The sequence below is a fragment of the Colobus angolensis genome, unplaced genomic scaffold (genome assembly GCF_000951035.1).
Source record: "Colobus angolensis palliatus isolate OR3802 unplaced genomic scaffold, Cang.pa_1.0 Scaffold245, whole genome shotgun sequence".
NCBI lineage: Eukaryota > Metazoa > Chordata > Mammalia > Primates > Cercopithecidae > Colobus > Colobus angolensis.
Window position 1 is genome coordinate 1,076,367 of NW_012115655.1, and position 16,553 is coordinate 1,092,919.

The window sequence follows — 16,553 nt, forward strand, 5'->3', positions numbered from 1 at the left end:
CTTAAAGTATAATAAAAATAAAAAATAAAAAATAAAAAAATAAAAAAATAAAAAAAACTAATTGTAGGCCAGTCAAATGTCTATCAACTGGTGAATGGATAAACAAAATGTTGTATATCCAAACAGTGAACACTAAATCAGCAACTAAAGGAACTATGCGCAAGTATAAGCTACAACATGGATGAACCTCAAAAACATGCTAAGTGAAAGATGCCAGATATAAAAGACTAACTGCATGATTCTAACTCCGTGAAATTTCCAGAAAGGGTAAATCTGTACAGAAAGCAGATCAGTGTGGCTGCCTGGGGCTGGAGGTAGGAGTGAATTAACTGCAGAGCAGCATGAGTAAATTTTGGGGGCTGATGGAAATGTTCTAAAACTGGATTGTAAAATTCCTAAGTTTACTAAAACCAATTAATTGTACATTTACAATTGGTGAATTTAACAGTGTGTAAGTTATACAAAGCAATTTTTTAAGTACCATTGTAACAAAGTCTTAGAAATCACTATTTTAAAGCTCTGGCTCATAGCTCATTCATTTGATATATTCAACACAACAAAGTCTAATATACTATTAGCATTAAGAATATTAGCATTTGCTTGAAAACTAAACACACTACTTTCAAAGGATTCCAAGTACACCCATCTCTAAATCTTACTGATTAAATTTTGCTCTTTTAGTTATAAGTCATGTGACAAAATCACTGTTAACGATTGAATTAGCATTGTCCCTTAGCCATTTCATTAATTTGTCTTCCCCCAACCTTGTGCCCTATGGTATTTCTTTTTGTAAAAATCTCTTGCTTGGTATTGGATATTGCCCAAGTTTTCCATCAGATATAAGGTTTTCTCAGAATATTTTGTAACCTGATATAAAATTATAATATTCATATGAACATGCATTTGAATACATATATACTTTTTCAATATAAAAGGAATATGTTCCTTTTAGTTTGTTTGCTCATTAAGCCACTTACATGCTGCCCCTAAGTTTCAAACACTTCACTGTTTCCAATCAGGCTTTGCTTTTACGACGTGGGTTCAAAATTCTTCTTTTCAAAGCAGCGCTGCCTTCAGTGACTAAGCTGGCATGATTTTCAGTCAGACTCCATTTCTTTCCATTCCTCTGACAGAAATGCCAAAGAAGTAACAGTCCCTCTAAAGCCAATCATTAAAAAAAAATTTTTTTAAACTATTTTTCCCCAAACCAAATCAAACATGAAACACTAACAGCCTACAACGGATAAAAGTAGAACACCACAAAGGAAGTGGGAAGGGGCCTGCCTGCTGTGGCCCTACCTCATGAAGGACAGCAACCCCAAGTTATACCTTCAAGACCAATGCTCGAAAGTATTACAAACTACATTATGATTTCTGCACAGCACAATGGCAAAAACTTAAACTGAAAACAATCATGAAGCACTTGTAAGTAAATAGAAACTGGGGCTATACTTAAAAACACTTCAAATCTCAATTTAAAAAATGGACAACTATAACATGATTCCCTTTAAATAATTTCCCTTTGAAACTCCATAAAGACATTACTTATTAAGAATTCCACTAACTACAAAGGCTGTGCATTTTTCATCATAACTTCCTTATTTGTGACAGACTTTTAAAAATTAACCAAAGGAAAATAAAAAAACACATTAATAGGAAACATTGAACCTACTGGAAAGTTGTCAAATAAATGAGTTGGTAAGCAAGAAATGCTACTTACTAACAGGTAGGAAAGAAAATGAGATAGCAAGAATGCTCTGATAAAATCATTTATGTAACTGTATTATGAGTTTGAAAAAATAGCACTATTTGCCTCCAGAAATTAGGTACAAATAAAGCAAATATTTAAGAAAAATGGCAACAACTTAGCAAAGATAAACCTGGAAAAGGGCATTTGTACTATTAGGAATTTTCTCATTTATCTTAACTACAAAATACACACCCCTTTCCCTCAGAAATCAAAGATAAAGGTGTCATGATAAATAACTTCACCACAGTTCTATGAAATAAAAATAGAAATTATTGCTATATTATGATTGTAAAAATGGAGGCAATAAAGAGTTCAGAAATATACTCATTTATAATCAATTAAATGATGAGTCATAATTTGAACCCTAATTATCACATTATGTAGAAATCACAATTCAGGTTTTGTGTCCTCATTTATATGTCAAATAGTTCACATTTAAAAAACATTTTATCATTACATTATCAAATTTGATAAAATCTTATGAAAACATCTAAGTATTCAATATAAATCATATTGTTAAAAGGAAACATTTAAAGAAAACTACTGAGGTGCCAGATAAGTATTTTCTGTTAAATATACACAATTTAACATTTAGAACTACATAAATTAATTCTTGCTAAAAGTTGATTCAGTTTTACAAAGGCATACTTTGTGAACCATGGTAAATTTCCCCAGCACCACTTTCTTTTTATTCCAAAACTCCTTCGATTAGGTTTAACTTTCTCCTGTCATTCATATGTGAAAATTACAGAAGGTTTACAATACGTAGTCTTAATAGTAACATGTTTAAAAACCTAAGCAAAGTGTACATTAAGTTAGCTACTACTACTCACTTCTTATCATCAAATAAAAAATAGACACTTCATTCAAGTCTGAGGAAAAAATAGTGTACCTTGCTTAAATAAGAATTCCCCAGTAAAGATATTATGTAAAAGATTTCTCATGTTATTTTGTTGAGTAAATTTACTTTCTCTCACTAAAACTTTTAAAAGTCTAAGGAAGGACATGTACTTATAATGCCATTATTACACAAGTACAGTATTGTTAATAAAGCAGCCCAGTATAGTTGTAAACATTTTAAATGTAGTAAACAAGACTTGACATGTCTTTTCTCCCCAAAACATGCCATTACAACGCTCGTTCCATGAATAATTATTCTTCCTGGAAAAGTTTTCAGGGATATTTTAAATCTATAAAAAAAATACACTGAAATATGTGAAAAGATTTAGTCATGGCAATTTCACTGAAGCTTTTATTGCCTCTGTTGGTAATATGACAGGGACTGTAAGAAACACAATCGAACTTACAGAGATATGCAGATGATATTCACTAAAGATAATCTTCATCTCAAGTATTTTTTATATGTGGGCACTTCTAATTTTATACATTTTTCTATTTAAAAAGCATTACATTTTAAAATGTGTACCTGTTTTGACATTTGGCAAAAAAGGAAACTGTACCTACGGTTCAGTTTAAAACAAAGAATCAGCATGGGGAGTTTACCGGAATGAGGACTGAAACGCTTAGAAGTTAAAGCAATTCAAGGGGTGTGTGTGTCTCTCTCCCTTCCTCTGTCAATCTCTCTCTCTCTCTCTCTGGTTCTCTCGCAGACACAGACTCAAACACACACAGCCATATGTGTCATCATTTTTTAGTACAAAATATTCCCTGTAACCAGACATTTATCTTCAGAATAATCACACCACATTAAATCAGTCTTCTCTTTTCAGCCCTAGTAAAAGTTTTGTTTAATTCTAAGATGCCATCATAGTGAACAACCTTAACTTTTATGCTACATAATTATATTCAAAGCTTTATGTATTTTTGTTTATAATTACACAGTAATTATAAATGTTTAGTACCAACCTGATGACAAACACTATTTTGTTGAAAAGGTTTTGCATTTAAAAAGAAAAATATGTAAAATTCAAGGCACTAGGCCACAAACCAATATCAGACTTTTAAAGAAAACACTTTATATTGGGGAAAAAAAAAAGCTAATGGGATCTCATTTCAAAACACAGCATATGTGAATTAATCAATGTGAAACCAATAACCATAACTCAAAATCTTCAAGACAGGAAACAAAACAGTACATATATATAGATATATATAGATATATATATCTTTTAAAAATTTTTCATAATTGAAGTTCTTTATATTTACAAAAAAATGAAATCAGGAAATACTGAAAGCAGCAGGATTCTTCTTTTTCCTTTTTCCTTTAATAACCAATTACAGTAGCCTGAATAGAAATTTCAAATTTTTCTTTTGGTAAAACTGCACTCTTGAATTAAAGTTATGATTGGAATATTAATATGTTTACAGGGAAAGCTTTCTAGTCTATTTCAAAATCATGTAAATAAAAAGCAGTTTTGATATGTCATTGTTTCTTAAAATAATTTCCATATTTGCATAAAATGTACTGCTATTCTAAAGTACATTCCTTGGTTAATATCAACCCTAGAACCTTAGAGAGTGGCTGGATGTATATCCCAAGCAGAATGTATTCCTATCAAAAGACCATAATCATCTGACATTTGAAGTTTACATTTCTAGCCTGCCTTACGGAAATGTTTAACAAAGCAAGAAACCCTTCTTCACATGTCAGTAAGGGAACAGGGAAATGACCATTTTCAGCATAAAAGCAGCTCATGGGTCTTATAATGAAAAAAATACATACAAGATAGCATTCTACTTTGATGAGAAAACTGAGCTAATCTGAGTGAAACAAAAACAGTAGAGAGACTAGAAGCCAGATTGGTATTTTGCATCATGTATGCTTGTTTGAAAATCTTCGCTCCTGAAGTAAGTATTTGGCAACCACAGTGATTAGCAGTTAAAGCAATTTCAACAAAATAATAAGTCATCGAAAATGGACTATTTGTCTGAAAGAGCAGTACCTATATTATAAAGATTGAACTTCATGGCTCATTACAACCATTTTCAAAATTTAACTGCAACTATCTTCTTATAAATTAAGAGAATTTCATTTGTGTTCCATAGTGCGATGACAAAAAAAAAGTAAAAACAAAACAAAAAAACCCTCATGCCTAAATTTAGAATATTGTATTGTGTAGCAATCCAAAACATTCAAAACAAATTAAATAGTTTAACTTATGTGACAGGCAGATAAGCATTTCAAAAGCATAATGAAGTCCAATTATGTAGTGCATAATGTAGACAGGAGAAGAATCTAACATTATGCAGACATTTTCTAAATAAAAGCTCCCTGTAGGACAGCTATATATAAACATGGGTAAGGTAAGCGCAGACAAGTTCTGTGGAACCTTTTGAAATCAAGAGTCTAAAACACAATACATTTTTCAGGTAGGCACCAAGTTATCCTAAAAAATTTTCATGTTGGTTATTCTGACATTGTTTTTTCATCAGATACTCACATCAACAACACATGTGATTTTTGCCAGGAAAAAAAAAATTCCCCCCAAACCAAAACACCATTCCAGATCCAGTACACTTAAATATATCACTCTCATTGGAAGTGCTATTAGCATAGTCTTTGCAACTAGCCCAAAGCGTATATTTAAGAAGTTTTTATAAATTGTTTTGTGATGTTCATATGTTTAATTCTTATGCCAACTGTTTTCTGATGAAGACAGCATTGTGCTTTATGCGAGAATGAAAACCTCAAAATAATCACCATAAAGCTTCTAAGACTTATGGGAGAATAAACTAGGATGGTCCACAGATATAAGATGAAATCCACAATGTTGGAATTATAAATGTTTAGAGCGGCCCAGACTAGAAGACAAGCCCAAACCACCATTAGAAGAATGAAATACGATATGGTCCAAGATGTATCCTTAAAGTTTTGTCTCAACCCTCAGTCTGAATTGTGAGGATTGATCTTCAGTTCAGTCCAGCCAGCAGAAATTGACTGTGCAATTTTCTGTTGTATTTATTGTACAGACTATGTACATTCTAGAAGGTTCCTTTAGTGCTACACTGTTGTACTTTTTGTCCCAGCAATTTGAGGGCGTGCAAATTCCACAAAGTCATCAATAAGAACAGGCCATGCTCCTGGAAAAAAGAAAAAATATGAAAGAAAGAGAAGGGAAAAAAAGAAGAAATAAGACTAATATTTCAGCAGAATCCTTTTTTTAAGACTTCCTCGTAAGTGTTAAAGTGTATCATTCTTATCTATTCCCACTGATTAAGTCTTTCAAAACTCAAACTTTTTGGAGTTTTTACCCCAAATATTCCTTGTATTCCTTGTGATTACTCCCAACATTTGGTTGTTCCTTGAGTGATAAAAATAACTTGTCTGGTAACTAATCAATAATACGATTTTCTGAAGGCCACTGCAGTCAGGCAATGGAAGTAATTTGGTCAAAACTGGCAGCCTGAGGCAGGAAAATGGCGTGAACCTGGGAGGCGGAGCTTGCAGTGAGCCAAGATCACGCCACTGCACTCCAGCCTGGGCAACAAAGCGAGACATCCTCTCAAAAAAAAAAAAAAAAAAAAAGGCAGCCTAAGGAGGGGCTATGATATGATAGCATGCTGCCAGTGCTGAAGGCATAGGAGGAGAAACAAGTTTTCAAGCATTCTGTGGCCATCTCATAAAGGAAATTAACAGGAAGTGTCAAATTCCATCCTATTTCATGCTAATACATTACTAAAAGGCGTAAAATTCAATATATGCATGCCTCTACACATTCACATGCCCATCTCCAACTCAGAAAGCTCTCCATTTTTGTGTAAAACCTAACAGAAGACACAATTATTAGGTATACGCATGATTAAACATTTCTCACTTTGGAGGGAAGATTATAAACGACAATGAAAATGAAAAGAAATAACATCATCCCTGATTAGCCTTAATGATTTCAGGACACTTTTAAAGACACCAAGATCACAGGGGGTTTTTCAAAAAATATCTCCATCCTGCATCCTGCCAGTTCTCAAGTGGACTAGGGGAATATGTATGAAGAAATCAATGTAAATCACTGCCACATATAGAAAAATACAAGTCCACATCCTAGTAGTGGATGGTAGCACCATCTTTATATATTCATGAAGAAATAGCAGAAAAGTATTCAGCGACTATTTACTGAATGCCAACAGTACTGTATTAGGCAGTTGAAGTAAGTTTCAAAAAAAAAAAGGCCGGGCACAGTGGCTCATGCCTGTAATCCCAGCACTTTGGGAGACCGAGGTGGGTGGACAACAAGGTCAGGAGTTTGACACCAGCCTGGCCAACATGGTGAAACCCTGTCTCTACTAAAAATACAAAAAATTAGCTGAGTGTAGCGGCAGGCACCTGTAATCCCAGCTACTTGGGAAGCTGAGGCAGGAGAATCGCTTGAACCCAGAAGGCACAGGTTGCAGTGAGCCGACACTGCGCCACTGCACTCCAGCCTGGGCAACAGAGCGAGACTCCATCTCAAAAAAAAAAAAAAGGTCACTGAACTTAAGGAGTTTACAATCAAGCTTACACAGAAGACTAACAGATAAAAAAGAGATACAAATAGGTACAAAAGTACATCAAGTAAAAAGGTTCCTAAAGTAAACTGAAAACCTAAAACATGGATAAAAATTACTCATGCCTTTCTGGAAGACATGAATGCTGAGTTGGAATTGAAGGAAACAGAAGAATATAGATTGGTAAATGTATGAAGGTATTTCATACATTCAGAAGAGCATTAAAAAAAGCTTGGAGCTGGGCACAGTGGCTCATGCCTATAATCCCAACACTTTGGGAGGCCAAGGCAGGAGGACTGCTTGAGGCCAGGAGTATAAGACAGTAAGACCCCTACTTCTATAAAACATTAAGAAATTAGTCAAGCATTGCAGCACATGCCTGTAGTCCTAGCTACTTGGGAGGCTGAGGCAGGAGGACTGCTAAGCCCAGGGGTTTGAAGACTTGCAATAAGCCATGCTCGCACCAGTGCACCCACCCTGGACAACAGAGTGAGACTCTATGTCAAAAAAAAAATCATAACAAAAGCTCAGAGGAGGGAATTCCAACTCCAAGAAAAACAAAAGTACTGAAGAAGTTCAGGGGTGTATGATAAAAAGGTCAAAAAAAAATTGGTGTGGAAAAAAATTTCATTACCTTCTTCATCATAATTAGACATGTCATCTGCAATCATTGTACTGAAGTCTAAAAGAAGATTCCAAGTGTCTTTTGGTATTGATCGTTTATGATGTTCCTATTTAAAAAACAAAAACAAAATACATTTGTATCACTAAAATGAGCTGGACAAAAACAGTGTGGAAAATTTTAAATACAAGAATGCAAAACAACTGTGTAACAAAATTCTGGTAATCAAATTTCTCATTCTATATTCAATACATTATGTTAATTTATCTTTAAACATAGCAGAATTTTAGAGAAAATAGAGAGAAATGCACAAAATGTGAACTTACCAACAAAAATTTATTCCATAAGTCTAAGAATTTAAATCTTCCATTAAGCACTAAGTTCCAGTAGGCAATGGCCATTTCTAGATCTGAAATATTAAAAAAGAATTATGCATTTAAATGCTATAAATATTTGTCCCTGCAAAAATCACAAACAAAAAAAAAAATAGGTAAGACCAAAGAAAGTCTAAAAATAAATTCTTGTATCCTGAATAGTTTTGTATTAAAAATTTCCTATACAAATGAGTCCAAAGTTTGTATCCTCCTCCTTCAAAAATGACCAGGGCCTTTAGGGCAAAAAGTGATACCACTTATCTCACAGGGGAATTCTGTGTTTTAAATTAGATAATGCAGTTAAACATAGTAGCTCACAAAAGTGTTCAAATATTAGTTACTGTACACCCGGATTTCTCAACCTGGGCCCTTCCAACATTTTAGGCCAGATAATTATCTGCTGTAGGGGTGCTGTCCTGTGTACTGTAAGAAACTTAGCAATCTCTCTGACCTCCACTCACTAGCTGCCAGTAGCAGCTTCATTCAACCCCCCACTGGTGACAATCAAAAATGTCTCCATATATTGCCAAAGACCACCTGAGGGGCAACCCAGTTGAGAATCCCTGAGGTACACCTACAGGTTGGAATGTGAAGGACTGCTCCTCAATCCTAAGTAACCTTATGCTCTAAATTGTTTACTGACTGATCCTGACCACAAAGAGACCATTAAAAATACCGATCTAAAACTTAAAATTAATAAGAAACTAAGAATTTCTTAAAGTTTGCCAAAGACAATATAAATGACTTTTTAATTGGGCATGGAGCAGAGACGGGTAGAGAAGGCAATAATGCCACATGACAAAGGACTAACTACACTGATCACACGGCAGAGAACTATGATCTCTTTCAAGGAACCACAGTAGTTAAGAAAGGATCTAGTTTTTATGACTGAATTTACTCCTTCAGCACAAGAAAAATTACATCCTAAGTAACTTAAAAGTCCTTTTATTGATAGATGACATCTCAAAACCATTTTTTTTTTCTAAGTCGGAGTCGCTGTCGCCCAGGCTGCAGTGTAGTGGCATGATCTCGGCTCACTACAAGCTCTCCCTCCCGGGTTCAGGCCATCTCCCGCCTCAGCCTCCCGAGTAGCTGGGACTACAGGCGCCTGACACCGCACACGGCTAATTTTTTGTATTTTTAGTAGAGACGGGGTTTCACCGTGTCAGCCAGGATGGTCTCAATCTCCTGATCCGCCCGCTTTGGCCTCCCAAAGTGCTGGGACTACAGGCGTGAGCCACCACACCTGGCCAAAATCATTCTTTACAATTGAGAAATCATGAGAGATTAAGAAAGACAAAAATTGGGGCAAGTGTTGCCCCAATTTTTAAAAGCAACAAAGAGCCGGGCACGGTGGCTCACACCTGTAATCCCAGCACTTTGGGAGGACGAGTCAGGCAGATCACAAGGTAAGGAGTTGAAGACCAGCCTGGCCAACATCGTGAAACCCCATCTCTACTAAAAATACAAAAATTAGCTGGGCATAGTGGCGGGTGCCTGTAATCCCAGCTACTCGCGAGGCTGAGGCAATAGAATCGCTTGAAACCGTAAGGTGGAGGTTGCACTGAGCCAAGATCACACCACTCCACTCCAGTCTGGGCAAGAGAAGCAAAACTCCGTCTCAAAAGAAAAAAAAGAACAAAGAGTAGACCAGGCGCAGTGACTCTCACCTGTAATCCTAGCACTTTGGGAGGCCGAGGCGGGCAGATTACTTGAGGTCAGGAGTTCAAAACAGGCCTGGCCAACATGGTGAAACCCTGTCTCTACTAAAAATACAAAAAAATTAGCTGGGTGTGGTAGCAGGCGCCTGTAATCCCATCTACTTGGGAGGCTGAGATAGGAGAATTTCTTGAACCTGGGAGGTGGAGGTTGCAGTGAGCCAAGATCACACCACTGCACTCCAGCCTGGGTGACAGAACAAGACTCTGTCTCAAAAACAAACAAAAAAGAGCAAACTTATGCTAATTCGCTGTCAAAAATGGATGATTTGTAAGAAATCAATTATAGGCTGCATGCAGTGGCACATGCCTATAATCTCATCACTCTGGGAAGCTGAAGAGGGAAGACTGCTTGAGGTCAGGAGTTCAAGACCAGCCTGGGCAACATAGCAAGACCCCCATCTCTAGAAAAAATTTAAAAATTAGCCGCTTGTGGTGGTATATGCCTGTATTCCCAGCTACTCTAGGAAGCTGAAGCAGGAGAATCCTTTGAGCCCAGGAGATCAAGGCTGCAGTAAGCTATGATCATGCCACTGCACTCCAGCCTGGGTGACAGGTGAGGTCTCTTAAAAACAGACAACACAACATAAAAAACAATACCTACCCCCCACCCCCACATACACACACAGTAGCTGGAAACCTGCAGCTGGAAACCCTTAACTTTCTTCAATGATGGAGACTACATATTCCTCAACTAGCAGACTGAAATACACAGCAGGCATTCAGAAACTGTTAAGTGGACAAACTTCCTACGGTTTCACATACAAACATACTTACCTTCAAATCCATCATCATCTTCCGTCAAACTCAACAGAAGAAACTCTCCTTCTATCCAAGGATAAGCCCCTTACACCTCTATTCTAAATCCAATACCATCCTGCCTCTTCAAGGAATCTTGTCTGTTGATTCACTTTCCCCTCTTCTCTACATCTCCAACTTTACCTTGTTCTCTGGCATTTTGAACTCCATCAAGAAACAGAAACATGCTCAAGTTATCACTTATCTTTTTTTTTTTTATTTTTATTTTTGAGACGGAGTCTCGCTGTGTCGCCAGGCTGGAGTGCTGTGGCGCGATCTCGGTTCACTGCAACCTCCAACTCCCTGGTTCAAGCGATTCTGCTTCAGCCTCCTGAGTAGCTGGGATTATAGGCACGCACTACCACGCCCTGCTAATTTTTGTATTTTTAGTAGAGATGGAGTTTCACTATGTTGGCCAGTATGGTCTCGATCTCCCAACCTTGTGATCTGCCCACCTCGGTCTACCAAAGTGCTGGGATTACAGGCGTAAGCCACCGCACTCGGCCAAGTTATCACTTATCTTTTAAAAATCTTTCTTGGATCTTTTTTTTTTGGTCAATCAAAAGAGGTTTATTTATTTATTATTGTTATTATTAGTTGAGACAGGGTCTTGCTCTGTAGCTCTCTTGGATCTCTTATCACATTTACTGGCTATACCCTTTTTCTCCTTCCCTTCACAGGTAATAATGAAATAGCACTCAGAATCTCCTACATAATACATAATTTGTTTGAAAATCAAATTCTGACGCCCACGTTTTAAGAGAACTAAAACATGCGTAATACCGGCTGGGCGCAGTGGCTCACAGATGTAATCCCAGCACTTTGGGAGGCAGAGGTGGGCGAATCATCCGAGGTCAGGAGCTTGAGACCAGCCTGGCCAACATGGCGAAACCCCGTCTCTACTAAAAATGCAAAAAAATTGGCCGGCATTATGGTGGGCACTTGTAATCCCAGCTACTCGGGAGGCTGACACAGGAGAATCACTTGAACCCAGGAGGCAAAGGTTGCAGTGAGCCGAGATGGCCCCATTGCACTCACAAGAACAAAACCACATCTCAAAAAAAAAAAAAAAAAATACATAACACCTATTTCTAATGGCACTTCCCTGTTAATCTTTGCAATCTGTAAAATCTGTAAAGCCAATATTCCTTCCAGGTTGTTTAATTCTGTTCTTTACCAACTCAACGTAAAATTGTCTGGCTTAAGTGCCAAAAATATTCAGTTGAGACTAAATATTTGCTGTTATTAGTGTGCTTAATTCACTTCACTTTAAATGCTTTAAATTTATGAGAACTAAGCGTACTGCTAGTGTATTTTTTTCCTTTTCAACTAATTTGTATAAAATAAGGATGACAATGAAATACTCAAATAAGTACTAACCATGCGGCACCTCTAAATGCCGATATGCAAGCTGATATACCAAAATAAGAATCTGACAAAAGTAAAAGTTCAGGTTGTAATCCTGAACATAGTGAGACTTGGTCTCTACTAAAAATAAAAAAAACCAGCTGAGCATGGTAGTACATGCCTGCAGTCCTAGCTACTCAAGAGGCTGAGGCAGGAGGATCGACGAAGCCCAGCAGGTTGAGGATGCAGTAGGTCATGATTGTGCCACTGCACTCCAGCCTGGGCGACAGAGAGACCCTGTCTCCAAAAAAACACACACACACAAAACAAAGAAAGTTCAGTTTGTAAAAGAAGGGAATTTTTTTGTTTTTTTTTTTGTTTGTTTTGTTTTTGAGATGGAGTTTCACTCTTGTTGCCCAGGCTGGAGTACAGTGGCACGATCTTTGCTCACTGCAACCTCTGCCTCCCGGATTCAAGTGATACTCCTGCCTCAGCCTCCCAAGTAGCTGGGATTACAGGCATGCACCACCACGCCCAGTTAATTTTTTATAAAAGAAGGGAATTTCTTACAGTCTACATTCATTGCCCTGTTTCCCCATTTCCCACACGTTCTAATCCTGTTAACCAATGTCTAACCTGTCATCCACCCCAATGAAATTAAAACTCTGAAGGGTCATCAGACCCTCTGGTTACTAAATGAATACTCTTATGTCCTCTCTGCCATATCTTAGAGAACTGAGCATACCTCCTGATAGAACTGTCACTTCCTTCAGCTTCAATGATAAGCACTCTACTGATTTTCCTCCATTCAATCTAGGCTTCTCACTTTCTTTTCCGGGGGCTCCTCTTCCTCCATTCATCCATTAAATGTTGGTGTTTTTTAACAATGTGTGTCAACAATAACCACTTTTCTAATCTCCCTCAGATTTTCAAATCTATATCATTTTCATGTTATACATTCAACCACCCCTAACAGCTCCTAAATCTGAAACCTATCTCTATATTCTAGACTCAGATATCTAACTGCCTGAAGAGATCTTCAACTTGGTATCCGCGAACAACTTCAACTCAGCAGGGCTCAAACTGAACTCTGTCTTACCTCTACAGACCTGCTCTTCCTTCTCTCTCTCAATGTCACCACCCACTACAGTATTTCTCAATGAAACACTTCTCATCAGCACCACCCCCATCCCCAACACCCTGCACCCCCTTCCCATGGCCAGTAGAAACCTTAGGTCATTATGACAAAAACCCCACAGGTTCCCCAGATGTCTCCTGAAAGTGTTGATAATCCCTGAGAAAGGCTCCTTCCTTCCTCATCATATACAACCAACCAAAGTACCTTTTAAATCTATCTCTTCTCCATCCCCACTGGGAAGGCCTATGTTAGGATATTCCTCATTTCTAACTAAATCACTGGGATAGCTCCATAACCAATCTCTCTTCTAGTCCAGCTTTCACTCCTTTCAAAGGACCACAGTGCTTTGAGATGGACCTTTCAGGCATGAATCTGGTGTCACTTCCCTGTTAAAATTCTTCAATGATTTCCAATTACCTTTAGATAAAATTTGTACTTCTAGTCAAATGAACTCACTTGCAGTTCCTCAAAGGTGGAATGTTCTTGCACCTCTGGGCAAGTGAACATGCTGACCCCTGAACCTGAAATGGCTTTTTTCCTTTGGTCTTGAAAACGTGCATTATTCTTCAAGGCTCAAAAACTATACCCTTTTTGAAGGTATTGCAAACTACCCCAGACAGACTAAAAATGCTTTTGACTCCACGCTCGCAGTGTAAGCAGTCAAGTGTTTTTGAATAAAAAAGGAAGACTTTAACTCAAAAAGGTTAGTAAGTTATAACTAAGAGCTGAAATACGTAAGATTAAACAAGGATAAAACGTTAATTTCACAGGTATAGGAAAAGAAGCCCTTAGAAAGAAGTTTCTAAGAGATGGAGACAGCAGCTTAGCTAGAGAGAGGTGGTTCAACATAGTAGTTTAGAATATGAGTTTTCGTCTCTCAAACCCCTAGTCTACAACCAGTTAAGTGACCTTGGGCAACTGGGCTGACTTCTCTTTCAGTTTAAAATGAAGATAACAATAGTACCTATCATTACTGGGTTGTTCTAAGGCTAAATGAGTTAATACATACAAAGCATTTATAACAGTATCTGGTAAATAACCTATCAGTTCTTACTATTACCATTATTTTAAATCATTTAGAATTATTATATTACATTCTGAAGCAGTATTGGAAAAGACAACAAAGTCAGTGATAAGGTAACAAGAAGCAACAGCAGTTAAAATAAATGGAAGGAAAATATAGAGAAAAAGAAATAAGCAAGTCCTAATAACAAGCTATTGCCTAAAATTGAGATCCTTGCAGAATAAATCCTTAAGTCCTTACAGTAAAATGTAAAATGCAAACAGAGATACTCCCCATGTTATTCTTTCAAAGAGAATCAACAATAATAATGTGAGATTTCACAGCAGATCATCAGCTGAATGCAGGATGAACATGGAAATGAATTGAGACTAGACCCAATCACAGTCCCTAAAAGAAACAAAATGTTAGGCCGGGCGCGGTGGCTCAAGCCTGTAATCCCAGCACTTTGGGAGGCCGAGACGGGCGGATCACGAGGTCAGGAGATCGAGACCATCCTGGCTAACATGGTGAAACCCCGTCTCTACTAAAAAATACAAAAAAAACTAGCCGGGCGCAGTAGCGGGCGCCTGTAGTCCCAGCTACTCGGGAGGCTGAGGCAGGAGAATGGCGCAAACCAGGGAGGCGGAGCTTGCAGTGAGCTGAGATCCGGCCACTGCACCACTGCACTCCGGTCTGGGGGAGGGAGCGAGACTCCGCCTCAAAAAAAAAAAAAAAAAAAAAGAAACAAAATGTTGCCAGCTCACTAGGGAGGATGGAATGGTGATTTAAAATCCTATTTACAATGTCTTTTTTTTAATCAATTTCAACAAATTTTATAACAATGAAAAAAGAGATATAACGTATATAGTATAAGTCTGTTCACACAAAGTTCAAAACCAGTGCTTCAACAATTTCAAATGGTTCAGCAAATAAAATATGTGTGTACATCCATCCATTGAGATATAAAGAAAACGTGGTAAAATGTTAACAATTGGGAATCCAGGTGAAGAATATGCAAAAGTTCACTAAACTATTTTGCTACCTTTTTTGACTGATATTTTCAATTGATATTTTTCAGCACAAAAAGAGGAAAGAGATAAAAAACTAGACAAAGCTAATTTATATTGTTTAGGAACACAAACATGGGTAGCAAAGGAATTAAGTCCCTCTAATTATCAAAATTCAGAATAATTTCCATCTCTGGGAAGAAAGATGAGCTTTTGCTGAGAGAGTCTCACTGGGATCTTCTGATGTTGGTAGTTCCTTCACCTGGCTGTTTAATGCATTAGCTTTTCCTTATATTTATTATCTATATAAATTCTATGCATTTTTTTCTGTATGCACATTTCACAAGAAAAAAGGTAAAAGCAATGTGATGAGGTATATAAAAATACAAATAAAAATCGCTGTATACTTGTTAAACATTATTATTTGAGAATGCTGCTTCTGTTCTGTAACATGCAAACATAAGTAATGAGGCTTTTGCTATGAGTCATTTACTTGAGATCATTTACCAAAAGGCACTTACTGAGGACCAATTTTTGAGGCTAGCAATATAATAATGTCATCTTATTTTTACATGAGGTGGTACAACCATCAATTCTGAATCTGGTTTAGTTTAGTATCAGGTAATACATCATACACGATTTATATTGTTCATGCCTAAAATCTATTTTTCTATAGCTTTTTCTGATTTCGTCATTAGGATTTCACAGTATCTTTTGTGAAATAGTCAGAAGCTGGTCAGAATTTCACATTCTTAAATTTACCTTTCTTTTTTTTTTGAGACTGAGTCTTGCTCTGTTGCCCCGAATGGAGTGCAATGGTGCGCTCTCGGCTCACTGCAACCTCTGCCTCCCAGGTTCAAGCGATTCTTCTGCCTCAGCCTTCTGAGTAGCTGGGATGACAGGCATGCGCCACCATACCCAGCTAATTTAAACTGACTTTTAATACAGTGATATTAATTCACTTGACGGTCTCCTCCTGTGTTTTCTAAACCAATATCAAAATCTAAATCGTCATCACTTTCTTCACTTCTTCTATGGTTGGAACTTAGATTCTATTTTCAATATTTTCTGTTTTTCCTGGTTCTTTATGGAACAGAATAGCAATGTCTTCTTTCCACATTTTGCGCAAACTTCAAGTTCATAGGCACATGATCTACAAGTTATGAGATAAGAATCCTCCACTGTCTTCTATAAACATTTAACATGTTTTTTAGGTTTGATAATGGTTTGTATTTGCTATATTTTACACACCACTCAAGAACTTCTTTACAGTTTTATAGTGCTGACATACTCCATCAGGAGGTTTTTGTTTTTATTTATTTATTTATTTATTGATTGATTGATTGATTGATTG

The 16,553-nt window shown here is 37.0% G+C and overlaps 1 protein-coding gene across 2 annotated transcripts in view; it reads right to left on the bottom strand.

Annotated features, from left to right (window-relative positions):
- Positions 1-380: 380 nt before the first annotated feature.
- Positions 381-16,553, bottom strand: part of DCUN1D1 (DCN1, defective in cullin neddylation 1, domain containing 1) — a 57,981-nt gene continuing 41,808 nt past the window's right edge. For both annotated transcript variants that reach the window (XM_011945783.1, XM_011945784.1), the window contains exons 5-7: positions 8,141-8,223; positions 7,827-7,923; positions 381-5,791 (exon numbers count right to left, since the gene is read on the bottom strand). In XM_011945783.1, the coding sequence (XP_011801173.1) occupies positions 5,712-5,791; positions 7,827-7,923; positions 8,141-8,223 (260 nt within the window). In that variant the 3' untranslated portion in view covers positions 381-5,711. The remainder of the gene's footprint in view (positions 5,792-7,826; positions 7,924-8,140; positions 8,224-16,553) is intronic.